Raw genomic sequence first — 22,312 nt, 5'->3', positions numbered from 1 at the left:
TTTGGTGACACACTGGCATCTAGTGTCTATCTGCCTTTCCCAGATTTGGATCATCTAAAAGATACCCTACTGATTAAAATTTAAAATGCCTTCTAGAAAATATTTTTTTTTTACAATTCAGTAGATTAATATATGTCTTCTTAAAATTTTATTTATTTTTGGTTGCGTTAGGTCTTCATTGCTCCATACAGGCTTTCTCTAGTTGTGGCGAGCGGGGGCTACTCTTTGTTGCGGAGCATGGGCTCTAGGCACACAGGCTTCAGTAGTTATGGTGCACGGGCTTAGTTGCTCCATGGCATGTGGGATCTTCCCAGACCAGGGCTCGAACCCGTGTCCCCTGCATTGGCAGGCAGATTCTTAACCACTGCACCACCAGGGAAGTCCCCAGTATGTGTCTTTTAAGTTTTGTTTTGTTTGTTTGTTTATGTATTTATTTAGTTTTGGCTGTGTTGTGTCTTCATTCCTGTGGGCGGGCTTTGTCTGGTTGTGGAGAGCCAGGGCTACTCTTCATTGCAGTGCATGGCCTTATTGCAGTGTCTTCTCTTGTTGCTGAGCATGGTCTCTAGGCATGTGGGCTTCAGTAGTTGAACTCGGGCTCAGTAGTTGTGGCTCGTGGGCTCTAGAGCACAGGCTCAGTAGTTGTGGCGCACGGGCTTAGTTGCTCCGCGGCATGTGGGATCTTCCAGGACCAGGGCTCGAACCCGTGTCCCCTGCATTGGCAGGCGGATTCTGAAGCACTGTGCCACCAGGGAAGTCCTGATAATATATGTCTTTTTTTTTTTTTAACATCTTTATTGGGGTATAATTGCTTTACAACGGTGTGTAGTTTCTGCTTTATAACAAAGTGAATCAGTTATACATATACATATGTTCACATATCTCTTCCCTCTTGCCTCTCCCTCCCTCCCACCCTCCCTATCCCACCCCTCCATGTGGTCACAAAGCACCGAGCCGATATCCCTGTGCCATGTGGCTGCTTCCCACTAGCTATCTACCTTACGTTTGTTAGTGTATATATGTGATAATATATGTCTTGATGTCCTGTGAGTTTTGAAGTCATGGAATTCTATTGAGTATTTTATTTGATGATCATTGATACTTGATTGCTATTCCAGTAGAAGTTGGAAATAGTTTTCTTATTGTACTAATAATACTGCAGATTCTCCTAAGGCACTAGTTAGGGTCTCAGAATTGCCATGTTGTATCTGAACCTCATTTTGAAGATAAAGATAATAACTGTCATTTATTGAGCATTGACTAAATGCCAGGAGCACTAGTTACCTATTACCCTGCAAGGCTAGATGGTAATACCACCATTTAACTGATGGAGACAGACCTAGAGAGGTTAAAATTTAACTCTGTTATATGTTTAGCATAGTGGTTTAAGAGCATAAACCCTGGGACCAGATTGCCATTTAACTAGCTCTGTGACATTGGGCAAGTTACCTCTGTCTGACCCAGTTTCCTTATCTGTGAGATGGGAATAATAACAGCACCTAGCTCTTAGGGCTGTTGTAGTATTGAGTTAATAAATGTAAAGCACTTAGAATAGTGTCTGGTATACAGTATTCTTAGCTTGCTACTGTTATTCTGCTACAGCACCGGTCAGGAATTTTAGAAGTGATGTGGCAAGTTTTTGTTGGCTCCCTATTGTATGGGTTGGGAGTGGCGGAGACCATGGAAATATGCTGAGGTGGGGACAGAACTGTTAGAGAGCAGGTTTGTCAAAGGTTAGTCTCCTGAGAACTTCTGAGATGTGAGGTGAAACCAGCATGCTGAGAGCTTGCCCCATTAAGATTCTATAGTTATAGCCCTAGGGAATGTGTCTCCAGGGAATAGTAGAAGTGGATGGTGATAATGGTGTATAAGTTCTTACCCCTTAAAGGGGCACTGTACAAAGGCAGGAAGTTAGAAGGCTGCCCTCCAATTGCAGCACCATTTTTTGCCTTAACCCAGAGAAACCACCCATAAATAAATGAATTCTGAAGGTGGAAATTGTGTCAAGTCCAACCCAGAAAAGGACTCATTGGTCACCATCAAATCCTGTCAAATAGGTCCTATGAAGAATTTTCATATCATGAAGCTATTGTTTAACTAATTTTACATGAATACTGTACCTGAGAACAGCTTTGTTAAACTGTTAAATGTATAGGGATTTATAAAGGGATCTGATACAGAGTAGTTGTTGATTTTGGCTATGAACTGGTCACATTCATATGTATGTAAATATATACACACACAACTGGGTGCTAGTTAGTATTTCATTTTATCTGTATTACGCCTTTTTTTTTAGAACTGTGATCCTGAATTGTTAGGGTCTGCTGGATTTTGTCCAGTTTTAAAATTTCTTTCGAAATGTTTTTAATCAAGCTTATGTGGGTTTTTCTTTTTATTAAAGCAGTTGCATGGTATTAGAAATCTAAAATCGTTGTTTTTAATTTTTTGGGAAATGAGTTTATTTTATTTTTTTAATTTTTATTGGAGTGTATTTGCTTTACAATGTTGTGTTAGTTTCTACTGTACAGCAAAGTGAATCAGCTATACGTATACATATATCCCCTCTTTTGGATTTCCTTCCCGTTTAGGTCACCACAGAGCATTGAGTAGAGTTCCCTGTGCTATACAGTAGGTTCTCATTAGTTTTCCATCTTTTTTTGAAAAGTAAGTGATTTTACTGTACTTTCTCAACTTCATTTCCATTTGATTCTTGGATCTCACAGGAATCCTTCAACTGCTTTCTTCCAAGCGTTCCATTTGAACACGATTCAGGAATCAAAGAACCTCTGGGATAGGTATGAATACTTTCATATGGAATGCATACATGCAAAAGTGTATGCATGAACTGCTTTGTACTGTAATGGTTTCTCATCATTAAAACTGATGTTTATTATTTTAGGAGGGGGGAAAATCACATGGTATCTAGCATGGGACAAAGCAGCAAAATAAACCAAAAGGACAAACTATATTTTAAATAGAATATAGACATACTTTCCTTTTTACTGCACTTAAAAGTGTATTTTTTGAAGGGCTTTTTCTATTGGATTTTATTACATGAAATATCCCCTTACCCATGTGTATTTAATGTAAAAACATATTTTATAAAATAAACTACCTACAGTTATTTTAATTTTGTGCCATTTTATATGATTTCTCTGTAAAAGCCTTAGTAACTCAAAGCAAAATGTTATTTCATATTAAGAAATTGGAGGAAGGAAAAGACTAAGGTATCAAAGTAGTAGTCATTGTTTAATTCTCGGCAAGAAAATTTAACCTTAAGCTTGTTTGCTAGAATTCACCAGATCTGCATTACTGTTTTATAAACCCCTAAAACAGTTTGTTTTCTCACAGAAATGTTGTATAAATTTTATTTTTAACTTTTTAAAATATAGACTGAAGTCTTGGAGTTCATGTATGGCAGCAGATACTTTGGTTTATCTTTCTGCTTAATACACATTTTAAGTAGTATATGCTCTGTTCACTTATTTTGCTGAATATTTATTAGCACTCCATCATTCTGTGTCTAATTAATAGAAGTTGAGTGCAAACAATGTTTTTAAAACTCACACAAAGCTTTGTTAGATTCTTTTAACTCTGCTTGGCAGTGCATTTGTGTCCTTTGGCATATTTTAGATAACACTCCTAGACTCAACTGCATCTCTTTCATTAGAATAGAGTATTGCTATGTGCATGTACATGTCATGTGAAGACATGGTCTACATTGCTCAGAAATGATAACAGTGTCTTAATTCTTATGCTTGATTTACCGTATCACTCAAGAAATTTTCTAACAAACTGTCTTTTTGGTGATGTGTTCCTTACTTAACTTAAAAATGTTTTTAAATGGTTACTTGTAGAACAAGAAGTTTTAAAATGTATAGTGCTATGTTTATAAATTCAATTTTTAAATTGTATAGCTGTAGCAATATAAATTGAGACATAAATGTAAATTGTGGCATGAAACAAGCATGAAGTTTTAATCATTCAAATGGCTTACCAGATGTAGCCAGGGTGAGTACTTTGGGGCGTACTTTATACTTTTCCCTTAGAAAAAGGAAAAATAGTACTCTTTAGAAATGTTATAAAATAGTTTTTAGATATATGGTAATTTATTTCAAATAGCTAACTTTCATGAGCTACCGTGACATCAATATGAATAATACCTATTATTTTCATCAAAACAATGTAGAAAGTTTTGAGCTTTATCTTTTATAATTTGGATCTAATTAAAAGATTTCTTTTCATTATAAAGCAGCTGTAGAAGTTGCCTGCTCATCATTTGTTACAGCTAAATACTCCTTATCTGTTTTCTTTTTTAGATACCAGAAACATTTAAGGTATCAGAAATCAGGCAGGCTGCTTTATCTATAGTTTCTCATGGGTTGAAAATATTTTCTCTTCTTCTTGGAGCCTCTTGTCCAGAACCAAAGAATTTTAAGAGATACTTGGATACTTGTCTATAGTGTGTTAGTGCCAAAATATAATCAAAACTTATATTCTATATCAGCCATTCTTCACTGTAAGTTGGCATGTTGGTACCAAGGTGACAAGCCTAACGCAGTAGAAACTGACTAGTGGCTTCCTTTTAGCTTTTCAACTAGCTTAATTAATTTTCAGTTGAGAAGAGCAGTAGTGTCTGGCCTTATTAGTTCTAACCATCTACAACTTCAGTTGGCAGGTATCTGCAAACTTTTTAATAGGCTATGAGCTAATAAAGTATTGTGGGACTGTTTATTCATTTTCTTCGCAGACAGGGGTTGAAGATTAATGTGTGTTAAGCTTTGAAAAATATCTCACCAAGCTGCCTTGTTCATTTTTGACTATTATAAATTTAAGACTTTTTAATATTATTAATAATTTGGCAATTATCAGTATTTTTCAAGGATGATTCTATTAAATAGAACCATTCAGAGATTTAAGGGACTATAAATTCCTTACATTATCTACTTAAGAGGTATAAATTTGCCTATCAATGTGGATATATACCATATTTCAGGCTCCTGTTTATGAAATCTTAGAAATCATTTTCAGTAGGGGCAGCTTTTAAGCTCTGTGCCAATTTTTATTAAACCTGCCCTAGATATGTGAAGATTCTTGGTTTTTGCCTTACTTGAAAGACTGGTATATTTTTTTCCCCAGAATTCTTTCAGCAGACTATCTTTTAATCAAAATATAAGTAACTAGTATACCTTCCTCACATTGACTTAGAGCTCTCTAATGGCCCGTTTGTTTTCTCCACTATTTAAATTAGAGTTAGCAAGTTGAGAAGCTTTCCCTCAGTCTGCTTCTGCCTATATTTAGATATTCTCTCTTTCCATTGATACCCAATGTTTTATTCAGTTATTATACTAAAGTCGAAGCTCCTGTCAAGCCTTCCTTTCCCTTTTCCTGTAGGTGCCATCATTTTCTGTCTTCTGCATTGTCATCAGGGAATCAGTAGGCTGAAATCATCACCATAGATACTGATAGCTAAAATAATACAGGGAGCCCAGATTATTTGCATTGACTGTTTATTAAAATGAATAATGTAGCTTTCTGGAGATTACCTTACTCTCCAGAAAGCTTTTAAGCCCTGTGCCAATTTTTAGTGATAGCCTAGCCTATTGGCATTTCAGAATAGTAACTTGAAAATTTGACTTCCTGTTTTTTCTTCTTTAAAAAACAGCTTCCCAGACTTAATCATTATTGGCATTACTTTGTTAAATCGACAGAATTAGTTTAGAAACCTATCCTGATGATCACTGGGGAGCAGGCTCTCGTTGGGAGTCCTTTGTCTGTAAAAGCTAAGGGTAAGAATTTATAGCAAACAACTTTACTCTCTTGTAAATATCAGGTCAGTAAGGTAAAGGAGTACTAGAGGGAAGAAACTTTACCTCAGGTAGCCTAAAGGAAGAAATCAGGTAGCTCGTAAGGATTTACCCTTATTGATAAACACTTAAAAGTGTTTCTGCCTCAATGAAGAAAATACTTAAATGTAGTTAACAAATGAGAGTAACAGTTGCTAGGTGCACCATCTCCTTGAGTCAGCTTGTCCTTCCTCATGATAGCACCAATATTTAAAGAGAAATGAATAAGGAAAGTAGTATACATGAATTATTAACTTAAAATGGATGTCTGAGTAAGTTTATGTCTTTTTCTAGCTACTTGATGATTTCAGTTAAATTAAGTCTTTATAGTGATTACTTACATCTATTTACATCTAGTTTCACAGTTGTTGCATTAAAACGTTCTTGTTAAATAACCTCAAGTATTTTGTGTTAGAAAAGGCATCCAATATTTCCTGTCATTGTGAGATTTCATTTTTGAAGTTAGGAGTAAATCAGAACTAAACTACTCCTATGACACGATTTGTTTTGTTTCGCTCATACTCCAGGAAGCTTGGATATATCATTAACATCCACTTGTTAACCCAAATTGTAAAAACTCAGGTTTCAGAATTTGGATAATCTAGTTTTTGAATGCTCGGTGCTAATGACTTTTTAAAAATCTTTTTATTGAAGTATATTTTGTATCAGAAAAGTCCACCATTCATAATTGTACAGCTCAAACTGAACACATCTGTGTGACTAGCACCCAGATCAAGATACAGTAGTATAAGCTCTTCATGACCCCTTCGTGCCCCCTTCCTATTATTTCCCTCCTCTATCTTAATTTGCAGTAAGTAGAATCATACACTATATATTTTGTGTCTATCCTCTTTTATCCAGTATTATGTTTGAGGTTCATCTATATGTTTCTGCATAGTGGATCTGAACTACATAATTTTAAGAATCACCATGGTGGGTTACTTGTTAGAGATTTTTACTGGTTAAATGTTGTCTCCTAATAATTATACTCTAAGTACCTTGAGGATATAAGCCCAAACTGTTATGTAACCACACCAAATATATTTCCTAACAATTTGTACCTAGTACTTACATAACTTATTATCTGATTATATTTTGACCAATTTCAGTTAAGGGTATCTAGTAGAGGGTAATCAGAGATGCTAAAAATTAGAGGAAAAGTTTTTAATGGCCTGTCATCTTTTTAGGACTGGATCTCAGATTTAGATGAAAACCTAAGAACATGCTTATAAAATGTTCAGATGACGTTAAAGCAGGAAGTCATAGCTATTATTGGATGAAAGCATTTGTGAATTTAACAGTCTAAAGTATGTGCAGCAATTGAGAAAGTGAAAGAACGTGTATGTAAATTCAGGGAGGTTGAAACTTAAGTTGAATAGGTAAAGTAAAAAGTACCTAGATACTGGTTGGCTGCATTTTACAGTAATTGGTTAGCAAGTGACAAGCCTGCTACAAAAGCTAATGTAATTTGAGGCAATATTTATCTAACTAAAATGAATAGGAAAAGATGGTGACAGACCTATTGTACTCCATTTCTATAGGATAGTTACTCTAAATACAAAGCTAACTAGAAAATCTACTTTCTTTATATTCCACCTGGACAGCCAGGTGGGTGTTTCAAGAGGCAGGCTTGAGCTTACTTTCTGAAAGGAGATGGGCCCCCAGGGAAATAGTCTTGCCAATCACTAGAAATAATAAAGCTGTCATCCTATTAATCAGGAATGTTTGACTTAGAGGTTTAGAGCCAATTACTTTCAAAATCCCTATGTGTGGAGTTTTATTGCCCCACCACTTAATTCTAAAGGAAAAAAGAAAAGAGGTAAGAAAAGTTTTGAAATTGATCTACTTTACTTCTGTTTTGTCTTTGTTGCCCATGGTTTTAAGAAAACCTCAAAGAGCTGTGAATTTGCTTAAGGAATGGAAGGCTAACAAACTATTCTCTATTAGGGAAGAATTCCCATGTCAGAGACAATTAAGCGGTGGCCACAAATTGGGAAACCAATGGTTGGGTAGAATTTGGTCGTGCAGAGTGAAAGGACCAAGGAAAAGGCACCTTCCAGTTAGAGGAAATAGTGTGAACTACTGTGGAAGTACAGGGCATATGTGATAAGGATGGTTAAATTTGATTGGTGCATAAAACATTTGAAGACAACAGAGAAGAAATGGTGGATTGGGTAGAGATCAAAGATATTAGAAGGGTAATGAAGGCCTGAATTAGGCAATGGAGATAAGGAAAGAATGGTTATCAGAAGGTTAGAATTAAAGAATTTTGCTACTGATTGGATATGATAGGGAAGCAGTCAAATTTGACTCCAACGTGTCAGACCTAATTGAGGGAATGGTGGTACCATTAGGAAGTATTAGTGAAATAGTTGGTTTGGGAAGGAGAAAATAGTGATGAGATTTTGTTTTGAGTCGAAGAGCCAGTGGAAAGTCAAGGTGGAAGTAAATACTCAGGGTACAGCTTTAGCTGCAGACTTGCAGCTTGGTAGAGAAGTTAAGGCTAGAAGAGATTGAAGAATCTTTTATTTATTTGTTTGTTTGTTTATATTATTTTATTTTAGAGTTCAAGCTTTAGGAAAGGCTAACATTTCCTAGGAACAGAGTAGGGAAAAAGGGTCAAGCCAGGACCTTGGGCAGCACTACCTACATTTAGAGAACAGCAGAAACTTTGAAGAAGATAAGTGGTCTTAGAGACTAGAAGATTCTAAGAATATTATTTCCTAACCAAAAAGAAGGGAAAATCTTTGAATCTCTGTTTTGAAAAAATTTTAAATTTTCAATAATCTTACCAAGTTCAACATTTGTTAACATTTAGTCATACTTGCTTTATCATCCTAACATTATTTAGGAACCATTTAAGAGTAACTTCAGATAGCATGTCTATTAACCCCAAAATACTTTAGCATATGTTTCCTATCACGTAAAAAGTAGTATAATTACCAAATTCAGATTTGTTAGACTATTATCTAATATGTAACATACAGTTCATATTCACATTTTTGCCAGTTGTCCCAATAATGTCATTCATGACCATTTTTTACCTGATCCAAGAGCCTAAACAAGATCACAGATTACATTTAATTATGAAACACCTATCTTTTTTCCTCCTGTCTTATATAAATAAATAAGTACTTCACTTCTATTAGCCTCCTGTAAGATTGTTTAAATATTCACCAATAAAGGAAGTGCTAATGTTCTGGATGAAATACTGGGAAAAAATGCATCTGCTTAACTAGTCTGTATTATAGGGGCTGGGGAGAAGAGAGAGGAAAGGAAGTACTGCCTGAAATCCAGCTAAAACAACTACTGGGATTAGAGAAGTTTTTAAGAGGAGTCTTTTATTTCTCAAAGTTTAGTAGGGGGGTGGCAAGAGAAGAACATGTGGATATTAATGTGGGTATATCCCTTAGAACAGAAATTGAGGTATATTCTTGTACTAGTTTTTTCTGTACTGTGATTTTTATACATATGTATTAAATTGGGATTTTAATTATCTTGAGTTGAGAAAAAGTAGTATAACTTAAAGACATTTTTACTCACCACTTGGGTTCACAAAGTATGTGACTGCTATCCTTTATGGTTTGTTGTATCCTCCTAGTTTTATTGTGATAGTTGCCTAAGGTGGATTGTCTGCTGCCAGATTTCTAACCATAGATCTGTATCTCATTGTTTGAAGTGGTGTTTCAGTGGATCCTAAGCATTTCTTCTCCTCTTAGCTTTTCTGTGGCTAGCTGAAATGGGACACCTGACATGCTGATATTATTTTCAGCACATGACTGGGCTTCAGAATTGGTGATGAGAAATTATTAACTGCTCATCCACTGTTACATGCTTCTGTTCATGTGCTTACCACCTTCTTCTTTAGTTAGTAAATTTTCTCTACATAAGTCACCACAGCCTACCTACTCTGAGAGATCTTGATAATTATTTTCAGGATGAAATTTGAGAAACAATTAAAAAACTCGGAAATAAGGTCTCTTTGTTATTGTTGTATTTTAACTTTTCACCAGATGGGTTTTAAGTAAACCAAGCTTTTGAACAGAACAGAAACGTGTGTGTATAATTTGCTAAACCCATCTTATTTTTTTCCTGAAGAATCTAGAACTCAAGCAAAGCTTTTTAAGAGAAGACTCTTACTGAACTTGTTCAGATGAGAAGGAAATTTAAATATAGCCTGAAATTATTGAACCAGAACAAACATATAACATCTGTTTGGGGTTTTTTTCCATTCTAGTTCTTCAACAATTTAAAAGTATGAACTCATACCTCTTCTATGTATTTAAACCTGCAGATAGTTTTGGCAGCCTATTGAGAAGAAAGAAATATTAAGTGGAATTATTTTAATATTTTGTTTTCATTAAGATTTGGGTTGATAGGTAGTTAGATGAGCGAAATGACTGACTGTATTCTAGCTGACATTCTTTCTGTGTGTGTGTGCACTTGTACTAGTATTCTAAATCACGCAAATCAGGAAATGTGTTAGATTTTTGTGATGGATATAGAGCATTTAAATGCATTTGCTTACCAGAAATTAGCTTCTGTGTTTAGGCTTCACTTGACAACTTCTAAAATTTTTTCCACATTTGACAAGTAAATTTAAATAGGTGGTAATAATTTAGAATGTGTATTCATTGATAAATATCCTCAAGAAATAACGTTTTTATGCTGTTTTGTTTCCTGGTTATTGTCAAAGTTTGAAGATCCTCGGTGATAAATACTAAAAAATTTGGAAGGTGCTCATTGTATTTTTTTCGGTTTTTTTTTTTTTTTTTTTTTTTTTTTGCGGTATATGGGCCTCTCACTGTTGTGGCCTCTCCCGCTGCGGAGCACAGCCGCTCCCCAGCATGTGGGATCTTCCCGGACCAGGGCACGAACCCGTGTCCCCTGCATCGGCAGGCGGACTCTCAACCACTGCGCCACCAGGGAAGCCCTTTTTTCAGTTTTTAGTTGTAATATTTGGCCCAGAAATAGTGGTGCTGTAACCTGTATCCTGGAAGCCAAAAACATCTTTCTATTAATACATGTCTACTAGTGGTAATATCAAGATAAAGAAGGTATTCTCTTTCTAGACCTACACACTATTAGAAGGAGAACAGGAAGGGAAAAAGAGTTGTTGTGTCTGACTAATCCCACTCATGTTCACAGTGACTATTAACCATTAATCTTCAGAAAATTTCTGTCTTTATTTACAGCAGCTGTTTCTTAGATATTGCTAACTTAGTCCAGAAAATGCTGCTAAATGTATGTCTGGGATGGTCATAGCGTAGTTTGTTTCAAGAAATTAGACGTTAACTCTTAGGCGTAACACGTGTTGATATTTAAAATTTTAAGAACAGTTACATTTCTTTTATGTTAACTGTTGTTATAACAAGAGCTCGAGGTCAAATATATAGCTCTGTGTTATTAACAAAGCCTGCAGGACCTTATTGCATATATTTGAGTAACACACAACTTGCTTCTGCTTACTTTGTTTTTCCATTTTTATCTTCTCCCACCCCCAATTTCAATTTCCTTTTTTTTTCTTCTTTTTTTTGGTCTCCTCTCTATAAGCTGTTTCTACTCCTTTTGAAAGAAAGAAGAGTATGAATCATTTGTGAATAAACATGATCTGTTAAAAAATATCTATCACTATCTTGTTAGAGCTCTTTTTCAAAGCTGCATTAATGAAATTCTTGCCTATCTTTCACCAGTAGGTGCATTTGATACAATACATAAAATGCTAAACATCTTTTTTTTTAAGTTTTTAACATAACTGATCATTGTCTTAAATTATATCTTGGCTCAACCACAGGTACAAGTTTCCTGTAATTGTGTATGTCTTTTTATATGTGAGTTTCTTGGAACACTGTGTCAGTGTTCTTATTCTGTTAGGTACGTTTGGGCTAATTTTTTCCCATAAGTTTATCTTTGATATTTCTAGCCTCATTTCTCCAATACATATGGAAAGACTATATGTAATTATCAGGGGCATGCAGGGTTGCCCCATTTTCCCCTTTTCACCATTAAACAATAAGTTTTTCTGACTTTTACAGAAGCAAGCATTGATCTATATGATGTCTAAGAATTCTCAAAACAGTGTAGTAAACTTATTAAAGAAATGTGTTTTACGCTTTGAAAGTGAAATTTTGTACCAAAAGAAGCTAAGCACATTCATTCAAATAGCAAGTTCCTTTAGGAACTCTTAGGTATAGGTTTGTCTGATTTCACATATCTGTTTTCAAATAATGACTTGGAAATTGCAAGTCATCTACCTCTTTGCCCCTGTGCTCACTCTTTTGTTCTATTAATATAAGTTTGCCATAAAATAAGCTAAATAATGGTAAACTTAAGCCTAGTTATTGCTGGACTATACTATAAGAACTTTCAATAGCACATTCTCAGTTAAATGGGATTTTTTTTCCTCAGCAATTAAAGAAGAATGAAATGATATCTATAGGAAATGTTCAAGATTTGTTTTTGATAGCAATCTTGCCAGAGATTCAAGATTATGATTGATATATTAGAACAGCTTTCTAAATAAATATTCATTTTTAGGAGAATTCTAATTTTAAGTTAAATTTTAAAGGATATCTAATTAATCTTAACTCTGTTACTCATCCACAAGCACTTCAGTTACTCAGTTTTATTTCAGATTTTTAATAAGGATTTCCTACATGTTGGAATTTAGTGACTGAAACTCTTCAGTTGTGAGCCTTTTACTCGGTAACAGCTAATTTTGAAAATGCATGCTCGGGAAAAATTTGATACAGAAGTTTTACATACTTTCAGTGTATACAGCTCTTACGTCCTAAATTTCCTATACATTTGTATGGTGCACACACCCTTAAAATTATCTTTTTTATAAGCATCACAGTAAAATAACTAAGTCTGCTTTATATGGCTGGTTTAATTCTGTCTTCCAAAGATTTTTTTTTCCAGGCATTTATCATAACAGTGCTTGTTGTTGGCTGGTCCTTTAACAAAGGACCAAGTAGTCTGCCCTTTAAATGACTAGTTCATCAAAGCCTTACAGACAAGCAAATTACCAGCATTACTGATAGATATATCTCAGGAAGCATTTACTTTGCTAAATAAATATTGTATCTTCTCATGAGACTTGTCCCTCAAAAGAGTAAATCATTAAAGTGTCTTCTTTTGTTTTTTAAATTATGGTAGTATTTTGGTTGATAGGAGACAAGAGTTGCATAAAAACTTTCTAAAAACATTTTGGTAATAATGTTGATGAAATCACCACAACCCTAAACTATTATTTATCCAAATAAATATGGATTTTTGCCTTCACCAGGTGATTATTGTCTTTTCATAGCCCAGCCTTATAATGTAGTTGTGTGGTTTTATTGAAGTCAAATGTGTTGTGAGATTACATTTGGAAAGATTATATTTGTAAATTGGAAAAATTCTAATAGATCTTCGGATTGTATAGAAGACTTTTAAATGACCGTGTGTGTTTAATAGAAAATTTCCATTAAAAGTTAAAATGTATAACAACGTAACTCCATCCCCCTGTATTTGGGTCAAATATCTCTGGAGAGATGGCTGCAGAGTTTCCTTTACAATGCTGTCTTTGAGTTTTCTATCGGTTTGCACATATTAGTCTTCTTGAATAAGGGCCTCCTGCTTTCCCCTTCCCCCTTACCCCATTATGCCATTTTATTTAGGGGGTTAATGTAGGTAAAAATATGCCCATAAATATGAGGGTTGCCTTTTCTGTGGATTACTGGCAACTAAAAATATAAATCAGCATTCTTATCAAACAGAAAATGTTATTAATATTACCTTCCAGCGATTAAAATAGGTGCCCAATTGAAAGCTTTGTAAAAAAAATTTAATAAATGTAAGATTATATTCTTAAGGAAGTAAGTTTTACCATTATTAAATCCTCCTACCCCCAGTTTTCTTCCATGCCCATACGCAGATGAGCAGTAGGATTACTCCTGAATAGGACACATTGTTATATCTATTATATAAAACACATAATAAAATTTCATTCTTTCCATCATGTTCTCTGATTTTAAAATTGGGGATGATAGAGATAGACTAGGATTTAGGTGTAAAAATTGAATGCTGTCTTGAGCATTTAAATGAATGATATAGATTATTACTGATCCAGCCACCTGTGCTGTATAAGTCTAGAAATTCATATATGGATGTGGACCAAACAGTAGAACTCAAGTGCCATTCTGCAGGACTACAAAGCTGTCTATACCAAGTTATGGTGTTAAATCATAATTTCTGGATCATGATCTTAAACCTTTGATTGGTTCCATTTCTACTTGACTCTTTACTAACAAGTATTCTGATGGCCTCAAAGTCCATGTTATTTAAAGTTTGAAGTATCCATATCAAATATGAAATTATTTTACATTAAAATACTTAAGTACAAAATATCAGTTGTGTAATCATGGTAAAACATACAACTTTGCTATAAAAGATTTCTAAAGGCTATTTGATTAAAACACTTATTTACTTAAACTCTTTGCTAGAATTTTTTTTAGAATTCAGCATCGGAGGAGGAATGTGACATAATAATGATCGAAAGCCGAAAGTTTAAAAGTTGTGATGCCCTCACATGGTTGGAGGGTTATTCTAGCTTCTAAGGACTGAATGTTGTCCACAAGAGTGTCTCATCAGGTCATAAATTGGTAAGACTTAATGGATTAGATTTTATGTATTATACCTGATGTTATTGTATTGAGATGAATATTTATGAGCAAACTGAGCACATTGTATAATTTAAGAGTATAGTATTAAATATATAAGTTAAAACTTGGAGTTTTAAATACTTGGAGTATGTAATTCTTTCAGAGTCTCATGAGGCTCAAGACCCTGTCTTTGCAGTGGTGTTTAATAATCAGTTTAAAAAATAAAGTGACATCCTATATTATAGTAAGATTATTTAAATATTGCTATTGCATCTGCTGTAGATGCTTACAGTATAGTTAGGGGCCCCATATACCTTCTAGTTAATATCCCAAGAGATATTTGAGAAATAATATATTAATCTTTTATTTTTATAAAAAAATTTTCATCCATTTTCTCCATGAAATATAATTTAAATAGTTTTATTACTTGTGAGATTTTATTTTTCTCAATAAAAGACATTTTTCCTGCCGTCTCTAAAAATAAAAGCCAAAGAAATTGTCTCAATTCCTAGTTGAGAACACCTAAGATGACAATATCAAATGAAAATGATATATTTGAAGTCAATATACATTTTTTGTGTGCCCTGAAAAAACATTTCCTTTCAGAACTGTATTCTGCTTAGAAAGCAAAAATTTTCAAATTTGTTTTGTATACCTTCTTATTTTGCTTTGTTTTACACAGCTGTATTTTGTAGGGTGACTCTCAAAATAATACAGTTTAGATTAGGATAATACTGTTTAGATTAGGATATCATAATCTTCAACCTGATCATCATATTTTGTGTATGAAGAAAAAGAATCTGGGTTAAGTTATACTTCCAAGGTTACACAGAAAATATTAGAATTAATATTTTCATTAAAATATGGTGCACATATCCTACAAGTCTATCAAAGTTATTTGAAAGTATCATCTAAATAGGCTACAATATCTATTTCTGACCTTATTCTTAACCAGAGATATGTTATTCTCTTATACACACACATACCCGTTCTGTCTTTTGAATAATATTCTAAATTGTTTCAGATAATAGTATTCCATGACTTCGTGTTGATCATATTCTGTATATAAACTTAAGGTTCTTAAACCAGTAATAACAATCAATGGTATTTTGGAAGGAAATACAACAAAACTGTTGTCCCTTATTCTATATATATTTTTCATTTTTATTTTTTTATTTTGTACAATATATCCGTAAAACTTTGGTAGTTAGGAAAATACGTTCTGATTTCTTTAGTAGGATATCCATATTTAGTAGTCAGTGGGTGGCCTTCAGGGGATCCTGAAGCCTGTGGAATTTTGGATAGAACTTTATGTATGTTTTCAGTGGAAAGTTCAGAGTATTTGCCAGGTTTTCAAAAACAGTTGAGTAACATTGCTAGTGAATGTTTGTGTCTAAAGGACAAGCCTTGTTAGACACCCAAGTATGTGACTTATGAAGAAAGTTTTTAATGAATACACTGATCTGTTAACTCCTACTGATATTTTTCCAAGGCTAGTTTATTATAAGTGACCATTAGACTGATAGAACAAATCAGAGCCTAATTTCTTTTAGTTTAGAACTTGCATTCTGTCCGTCTCTGTGCTCAAGTGTTGATTGGATTTCTCCACAGAGTAGTTGCTTTTTTTTGCTACTTAGTGGTTACTGTGTGTCAGGGACTGCTAAGTAGAAATACTTAGCATGATACCATAGTAAGTATTTTTGACATGTTATCTCATTTAATGTTCACAGCAGTTGTATAGATACTATCAATAGCCTCAGTTTATAGAGAAGAAAATTGAAAGCCTGGAGAGATTAAGTAACTTTTTCGGGTCACATAGCCATTAAGTGGTAGAACTAGGATTCAAATCTAGCTTTCTAAGTGGAGCCTGGGCTCTCAATTGATATGCAGGTATAGAGAGTAACCCTGGAAAACTTGAAGGATAAGATAAGGGAAAATTTCATGTTGTATGAAGATGTGAATACATAAATTTGATTTCCTTTGAACTTAAGTATTAATAGCAGTGGGTCATCCTCATTATAAAACCATCTTTTAAAGCACTTGCCAAAAAATAAATTTGGTAAGTTGCTTACTGTCTAAAATCATTTATTGTATTGTAAAATAACCCATTCAAATTTAATGCTTATAATTATAAGCAAGTATATATGTATTAGGAAAGTTTTAGTACTTACTAGAATAGTATTGTACTAACTGTAACCATTAAGGAATTCACCCTTTAATATTTAGGATTTATAAATAGCAAACACTGGAAGCAGTTTAAAAAGCTACTTCAAGCCGCGAATGTTTCTTGGGATAGGGACATGAATCACATGAAAAACCCCCTACTAAACCACATCACATTTGCCCTTAGTTGTGAATAATTCTATAAAGAAACCTCTTTTATGTCTACTTTTAAAACATTTTTGCAGCAAAATTTATTTGGGGGGGGGGGGATGGATTTTATTGAGCACCTACTTTGTGCAAATCCTTTTCATTGGTTTAATTTTATCCTCAGATGAGCTCCAAACCTTATAACCTTTTCCCTGTTTTTAAGTGTTTATAATAAAGTTCCTGAGTCTAAATATGGCTTAAAGGTAAATCTACAATAAAAGTACTGCTTAAAACAAAAACAAGTAAAACTATAAGAATTTTTTTTCTTCAGTTAAATTGAAGTAGACTGCAGGTCAAGTATAAACTTGATTGAAAATATACAAACAACATAATAGGTCATCAGAATATGAGAATCCTGTATTAAAAGTCCCCTTTCAGATAACATATTTGTACCCCAGCTTTTTTAGTAGTAATATATGTACCCTTTCAAAATTAAGCTATGGAAGTTTGGGAAATAGAATAAGAACAGCTACACCTAATCCATGTTTTAGCACAATTGCTGTCTCAGTGTTTACATATTCCCTTCCAGATTTTGAGCACATATGCATGGATATTAATAGTTGCAATCATGGTTAAGTAGCTTTTAAATAGTTTTTAGTGTTCCAGATATTTGTCCATTTGTACAAAGCTTATACTGATATATATAAGTTTTGAATTTTGGACTGATATTTCGACAACTGTGAAACCGTCCTTTCCAGTTTTTCTTCCTATCTCTCTGGTTGTTTCTTCTCAGTCCCCTTGGCAGACTTTTCCTTTCTTTTTGTCCTTTCAAGTATTATTGGTGTACTCAGGATGGTGTCCAGACCCACTCTTCACATTCTTTATCATGCTAAGAGCATATAGATGGCTTTGGATGTCCTCTGTATGCTGTAGGAAGCCATGTATATGCACCTGGCACTCAAACTCATTACCTGTGCATCTGTCCTTACGTTCAAATTTCCCTGATTTTTCACAGCCAACTTTCATAGCTATCTGATCTTTCATAACCAGTTAATGACAAAGTGCTGCCATGTCTACCTCCTGAGTATTTCTTCAGCATATTCATCTCTCTCATCATCTGTTCAGGGCACAGTCCTTTATTAATTGGAATTGCAACAAACTTCTAACTGGTGTTCATTATTTGAGTTTTCCTGCTGTTCTTTTTACTTGGAACATTTGTGTGTGTGTATCCTTTTCTTCTCCACCCAACTGTGGCACTTCCTCTACTAAACATTTTTCCTTGACCCTAGATCTTGATTATATGCTCCCAAAACACCCTCTATAATCTTGCCCTGTCTGAGCATTTATCACATCTCTGACTTGTCTGTCTCTTTCATTAAATTGTAAACTCTGGGATTATGTTTATTTGATAGTGTATTCCTTAAAAAGCAAGAGTCAGCTGTAAAAAGTAAGTCACCTAACTCCTAAGTCAATATTCTTTGAGTATTTTATGACATTCAGATTTAGGCCGCTATACCTAACTAATACAGATTACATAGTTAACGTATTAAGTGCTTACCATGTGCCAGACATTCATGTGTTATCTCACTGAATCCTAGCATCTGGTCCTATTATTATCCTTTGAAGAGGCTAAATAACTTGTGTGAGGTCATATCGTAAAAATGATGGAGTTGGGATTCAAACCTGGGTATGACTCCAGAGCCAAAGCGCTTTTATTTGATACCACCTCCGAGTTTATCCTCTGAGTCTAGAATTATAAATCTGAGTTGGAGGGGAATTTAATGGTCATTTATTCCAACCACTTGTCTCATACTTGAATCATGTCTGCAACACACCTTCCAAGTTTTCATCTAGCCTTTGAACACCTCCAGTGATGTTTATCTTAGCATCCTGGTCTTCTTTCTTTTTCCATTTCATGTTTAAACCTTTTATAAACCCTTCCTGTACAGCAGAGAATCTAAAATGTGAAGCAGAAAAATATCTTGCCATCACTTAAAGATTTAGGAAAGAGATTAGGTTCATGTAAAAATGTAAGCTGCAGTACAGTCTATGGAAACACTGAACCGAGCATATTCTCTAGTTACTCTGTTAGTTTTCATATCTGCTATAATCAAGAATATGGGTTCTAGTTCATGGCCTTAAGTCATCGGTTTTAGTTCTAAAGCTCTTTTTCAAAATGGATAAGGAGACATTGCTTAACATCTTAGAGATCGCAAGGATGTTTCCCCTCTTCGAAATTATTGATTCTAGTGATGATGTAAGAGTTTCATGGGACTCCTTTATATGTGCTTTGATCCACCAGTGTAAAAAGAGTGAAGTACTTCTGAATTTCTTCAGAATCCTGGATCTAGTTCACTTAGAACTTTTACTTGTTCATGACACATACTCAAAGGCATGACAGTTTGAGTTGTCTTCTTTCTCTGACTTGACCAAACCGGCAAGTCTTTGGTCTCCTCTTTCCACTTTCAGGATAGCTGTTGGTTTCTTTTACTTTTTCCCTAGATTCAGTTCTGTCTGTCTATAGAGAATGATATTGGGGAATACCCCATAGATGGATATTTATGAAGTGTGATTATATAATTAAGCCTTCACTAGATTTACAAAAAGATTTTCCCCTGAATCCATGATTCTAATGTAAAAAGACGTTTGTCAAGATTTTTATCCAAAAGATCATTGAGTTTTTAAAGTCCGCTTTATTTTCCACAAAGTCTACTATGACTTTGTCATCACCATGTTCCATACATGGAACTGCTAAGTTTCAGTGGCATAATTTTGTCAGAAGTAACCTGAAAATCCATAGAGCTCTGACTTTTCTTTTCCTCAAACTTAGACAGTTTCTCTACTTACTTCAGTTGCCTATATTATATAAAAAAATGTTATACTTTATTCCTTCTCAGTGAGAAACAGTCAATCAGATGCTTTCATCATAAAAAGGTTTATTGGCTTTTTATTTAAGCTGAGTTTGTCAGGGAGAGGAAAAAAACAAATTCTCAGGAGGTCTTCCCATTTTCACTGTGTTACAGTGATACCCTTAATTAGTTTCTAATAGTTTAAGTAGCCGGTTAATTTCTGAACTCTTTTTCCTGGCACAGTAAGCTCAACTTGACATAAGTTCATGTTGAATTTACAAAATATAATTAGATAATATATTAAATACTGTATGTTTTATTCCATCTTTTTCTTCAATTAAATGTTCAGTATCAATTATATGCAGAGTGTTGCAATAAGTAGACCCTTGAGATGGACACAATTCCTGCCTTTAAGGTTTAATTCAAGGGAGAAGAACATTCAGTGAAAACAACAAAAACAGAATTATTTATGGAAGAGTCAGAGGGATGGGGCCTACCAGCAAGAAATGAAGAGAGCAAAGATTATGTTGGTAAAGCATCCCATTTCATTTCATTCTTATCTCTAGAATCTAAATTGATTTAACAAATTTCAAGTCATGATGTAAGTCTAGAAATCATAAATTTTTTACATAAATTGATGCCTACAAACTATTGTAAAGTTCTGCCATTAACCACGTCTATCTTACAGAATTGTTATTGCCTGGAATAATTCCAGGATGTGGATCTAGATTGAAATGAGAAGAAGTAGGGAATTCCTTGGTGGTCCGGTAGTTAGGACTTGGTGCTTTCACTGCCGGGGGGGCCCGGGTTCAATCCCTGGTTAGGGAACTAAGATCCCTCAAGCCGAGCAGCCAAAAAAAAAATAAAGAAAGAAGTAAGAAAAAGTAGTTAGCTGTTAAAAACTTTTTGCCACTGAAAATGTACATATCTGAGTATAGTTCTCCTTGAGTAAAAAAACCTTATAACCCTTTAGATTTTATAATAACTGCTACTTTATACTTTTCTTTATTGTCCTATACCAGAATTCCTTTTTGACTTAGGTAATTCTAAAGCAGTGATTCTCAACTAGAGTAAATGTGGTTTAGAAGCAAAACAACACTTTATCTCTCTCCTATGAGTTGTTTTTAGTAATATTTATTGTTGTAATGTCATGTAACACTAAAAAAAGGCATGAGATAGTTTTAGTTAAACAGTTTTTTGGAAGTTTTATGTTGAATTAAACCAATTCAGTTATATCTCAGTGGCCTTTGGAAAAATTTCCCCCAGTAAGTTAAGATTATTTATATTCTGAACAATGAAATTCTGAGATTCTATCGAGGATCAATAAGAATTTTACTAATGTTCAATCCACATAATGCTGTGCTTAATAAATATCGATGTAAGTTTAAATCTCAAGTCAATTTTTATTAGCATATATTTTGTGACTGCATTGAACCTTTAACATTTGATTGAGTACAAAGAAATCAAGTAAATTTAAAGCATAACTAGGATTATTTCTTTATTTGGGTGAGACATAAATACAAAGGTTGTTTCCTAATACTAATCATAATTTTTATTTGTACGTCACTGCTTCATTTGTAATCCAAGATACACTGGAATAGTAGACCTTATATAGTGTCAAAATCCAAATTGATCCAAACAATTGAAGGAACAAAAATTTTTTAAGTGTCTACTATTGTAAAAAGTCTCATATAATCCTCACAGTAATCCTTTAAGGTAGTACAACCATGACCCCATTTTACAGATGAGGAAACTGGTTTCAGTATGTTAACTTGGTAGGATCACCTCATTAGTAAGTAGTGGAGTTGGGATTTTAAAACCAGCTTGTCTAATTCTAAAGTCTGTATTCTTAAACCACTTTATTACTCTTTGAGAATTCAGCGTTTTGTTTCGGCAGCTGCTGAGAGGTAAGCTGTCTCACCCCCACAGTGAAGTGGAGAGCAAAAGAGAGTTAGGCCAAGTGGTAGTAAAGTGATAACCTAGACAGTTTTAACTCTTTAGGGCATTTCTTCACAGTACTTTTCTTGTATTTGTTGAAGATCAGCAATTCTTTGCTCAAACCCAAACCGACCTAAATTTTTAAAACATCGCAAATGCAAAACATTCATTGATTTATTAAAAGTAAAATAGACCAGACTTTTTCCCTGTTAGAATATTCTCTTCATTTTTTAAAAAATATTTTATTTATTTTTTATTTTTGGCTGCATAGGGTCTTAGTTGCAGCATGCAGGATCTTTCACTGTGGCATGTGGGCTTCTCTCTAGTTCTTCTCTGCAGTTGTGGCGTGCACGCAGGCCTAGTTGCCCCATGGCATGTGGGATCTTAGTTCCCTGACCAGGGATCGAACCCAAGTCCCCTACATTGGAAGGCGGATTCTTTACCACTGAACCACCAGGGAAGTCCCTATTCTCTTCATTTTATTGAAGGGTAATGACCGTGCTTTGGTGCTGTCCCTTAATGAAGCAACTATCTCTTTAAAAAACCTCATGATACTTTTATTCTTCTGGGTTTATCCCTATTTTGAAACAGTTCCTTGATAACCTCCATTTTCATTTATTACTATCCTTTGGGGGACTTTGGGGACAGATTAGGAAGGGACATAAGGTGGCAAAGAAAGATTAATTATTAACCTAGGAACAAAAGCTGGGTTTTAGTCAGATAACTC

The 22,312-nt window shown here is 34.2% G+C and overlaps 1 protein-coding gene across 3 annotated transcripts in view; it reads left to right on the top strand.

The window, feature by feature from the left end:
• Positions 1-22,312, top strand: part of TSC22D2 (TSC22 domain family member 2) — a 56,576-nt gene that overhangs the window by 13,316 nt on the left and 20,948 nt on the right. Inside the window, exon 2 of one of the 3 annotated variants that reach the window (XR_004526262.2) lies at positions 14,330-14,488. The exons of 1 other annotated variant lie outside the window; for it this stretch is intronic. Coding sequence is in view for 1 of the 2 variants with exons in the window: in XM_019934342.3 (XP_019789901.1) it covers positions 2,721-2,792 (72 nt within the window). In the remaining variant the exon portion in view is untranslated. Of the gene's footprint in view, positions 1-2,720; positions 2,793-14,329; positions 14,489-22,312 lie in introns of all 3 variants that reach the window. One more of the 3 variants, XM_019934342.3, reaches the window with a different exon arrangement.

Source organism: Tursiops truncatus, chromosome 4 (genome assembly GCF_011762595.2).
Source record: "Tursiops truncatus isolate mTurTru1 chromosome 4, mTurTru1.mat.Y, whole genome shotgun sequence".
In the NCBI taxonomy this organism is placed as follows: Eukaryota; Metazoa; Chordata; class Mammalia; order Artiodactyla; family Delphinidae; genus Tursiops; species Tursiops truncatus.
Note: the sequence above shows the minus strand (reverse complement) of the source record. Positions and strands in the feature narration are given on the sequence as shown.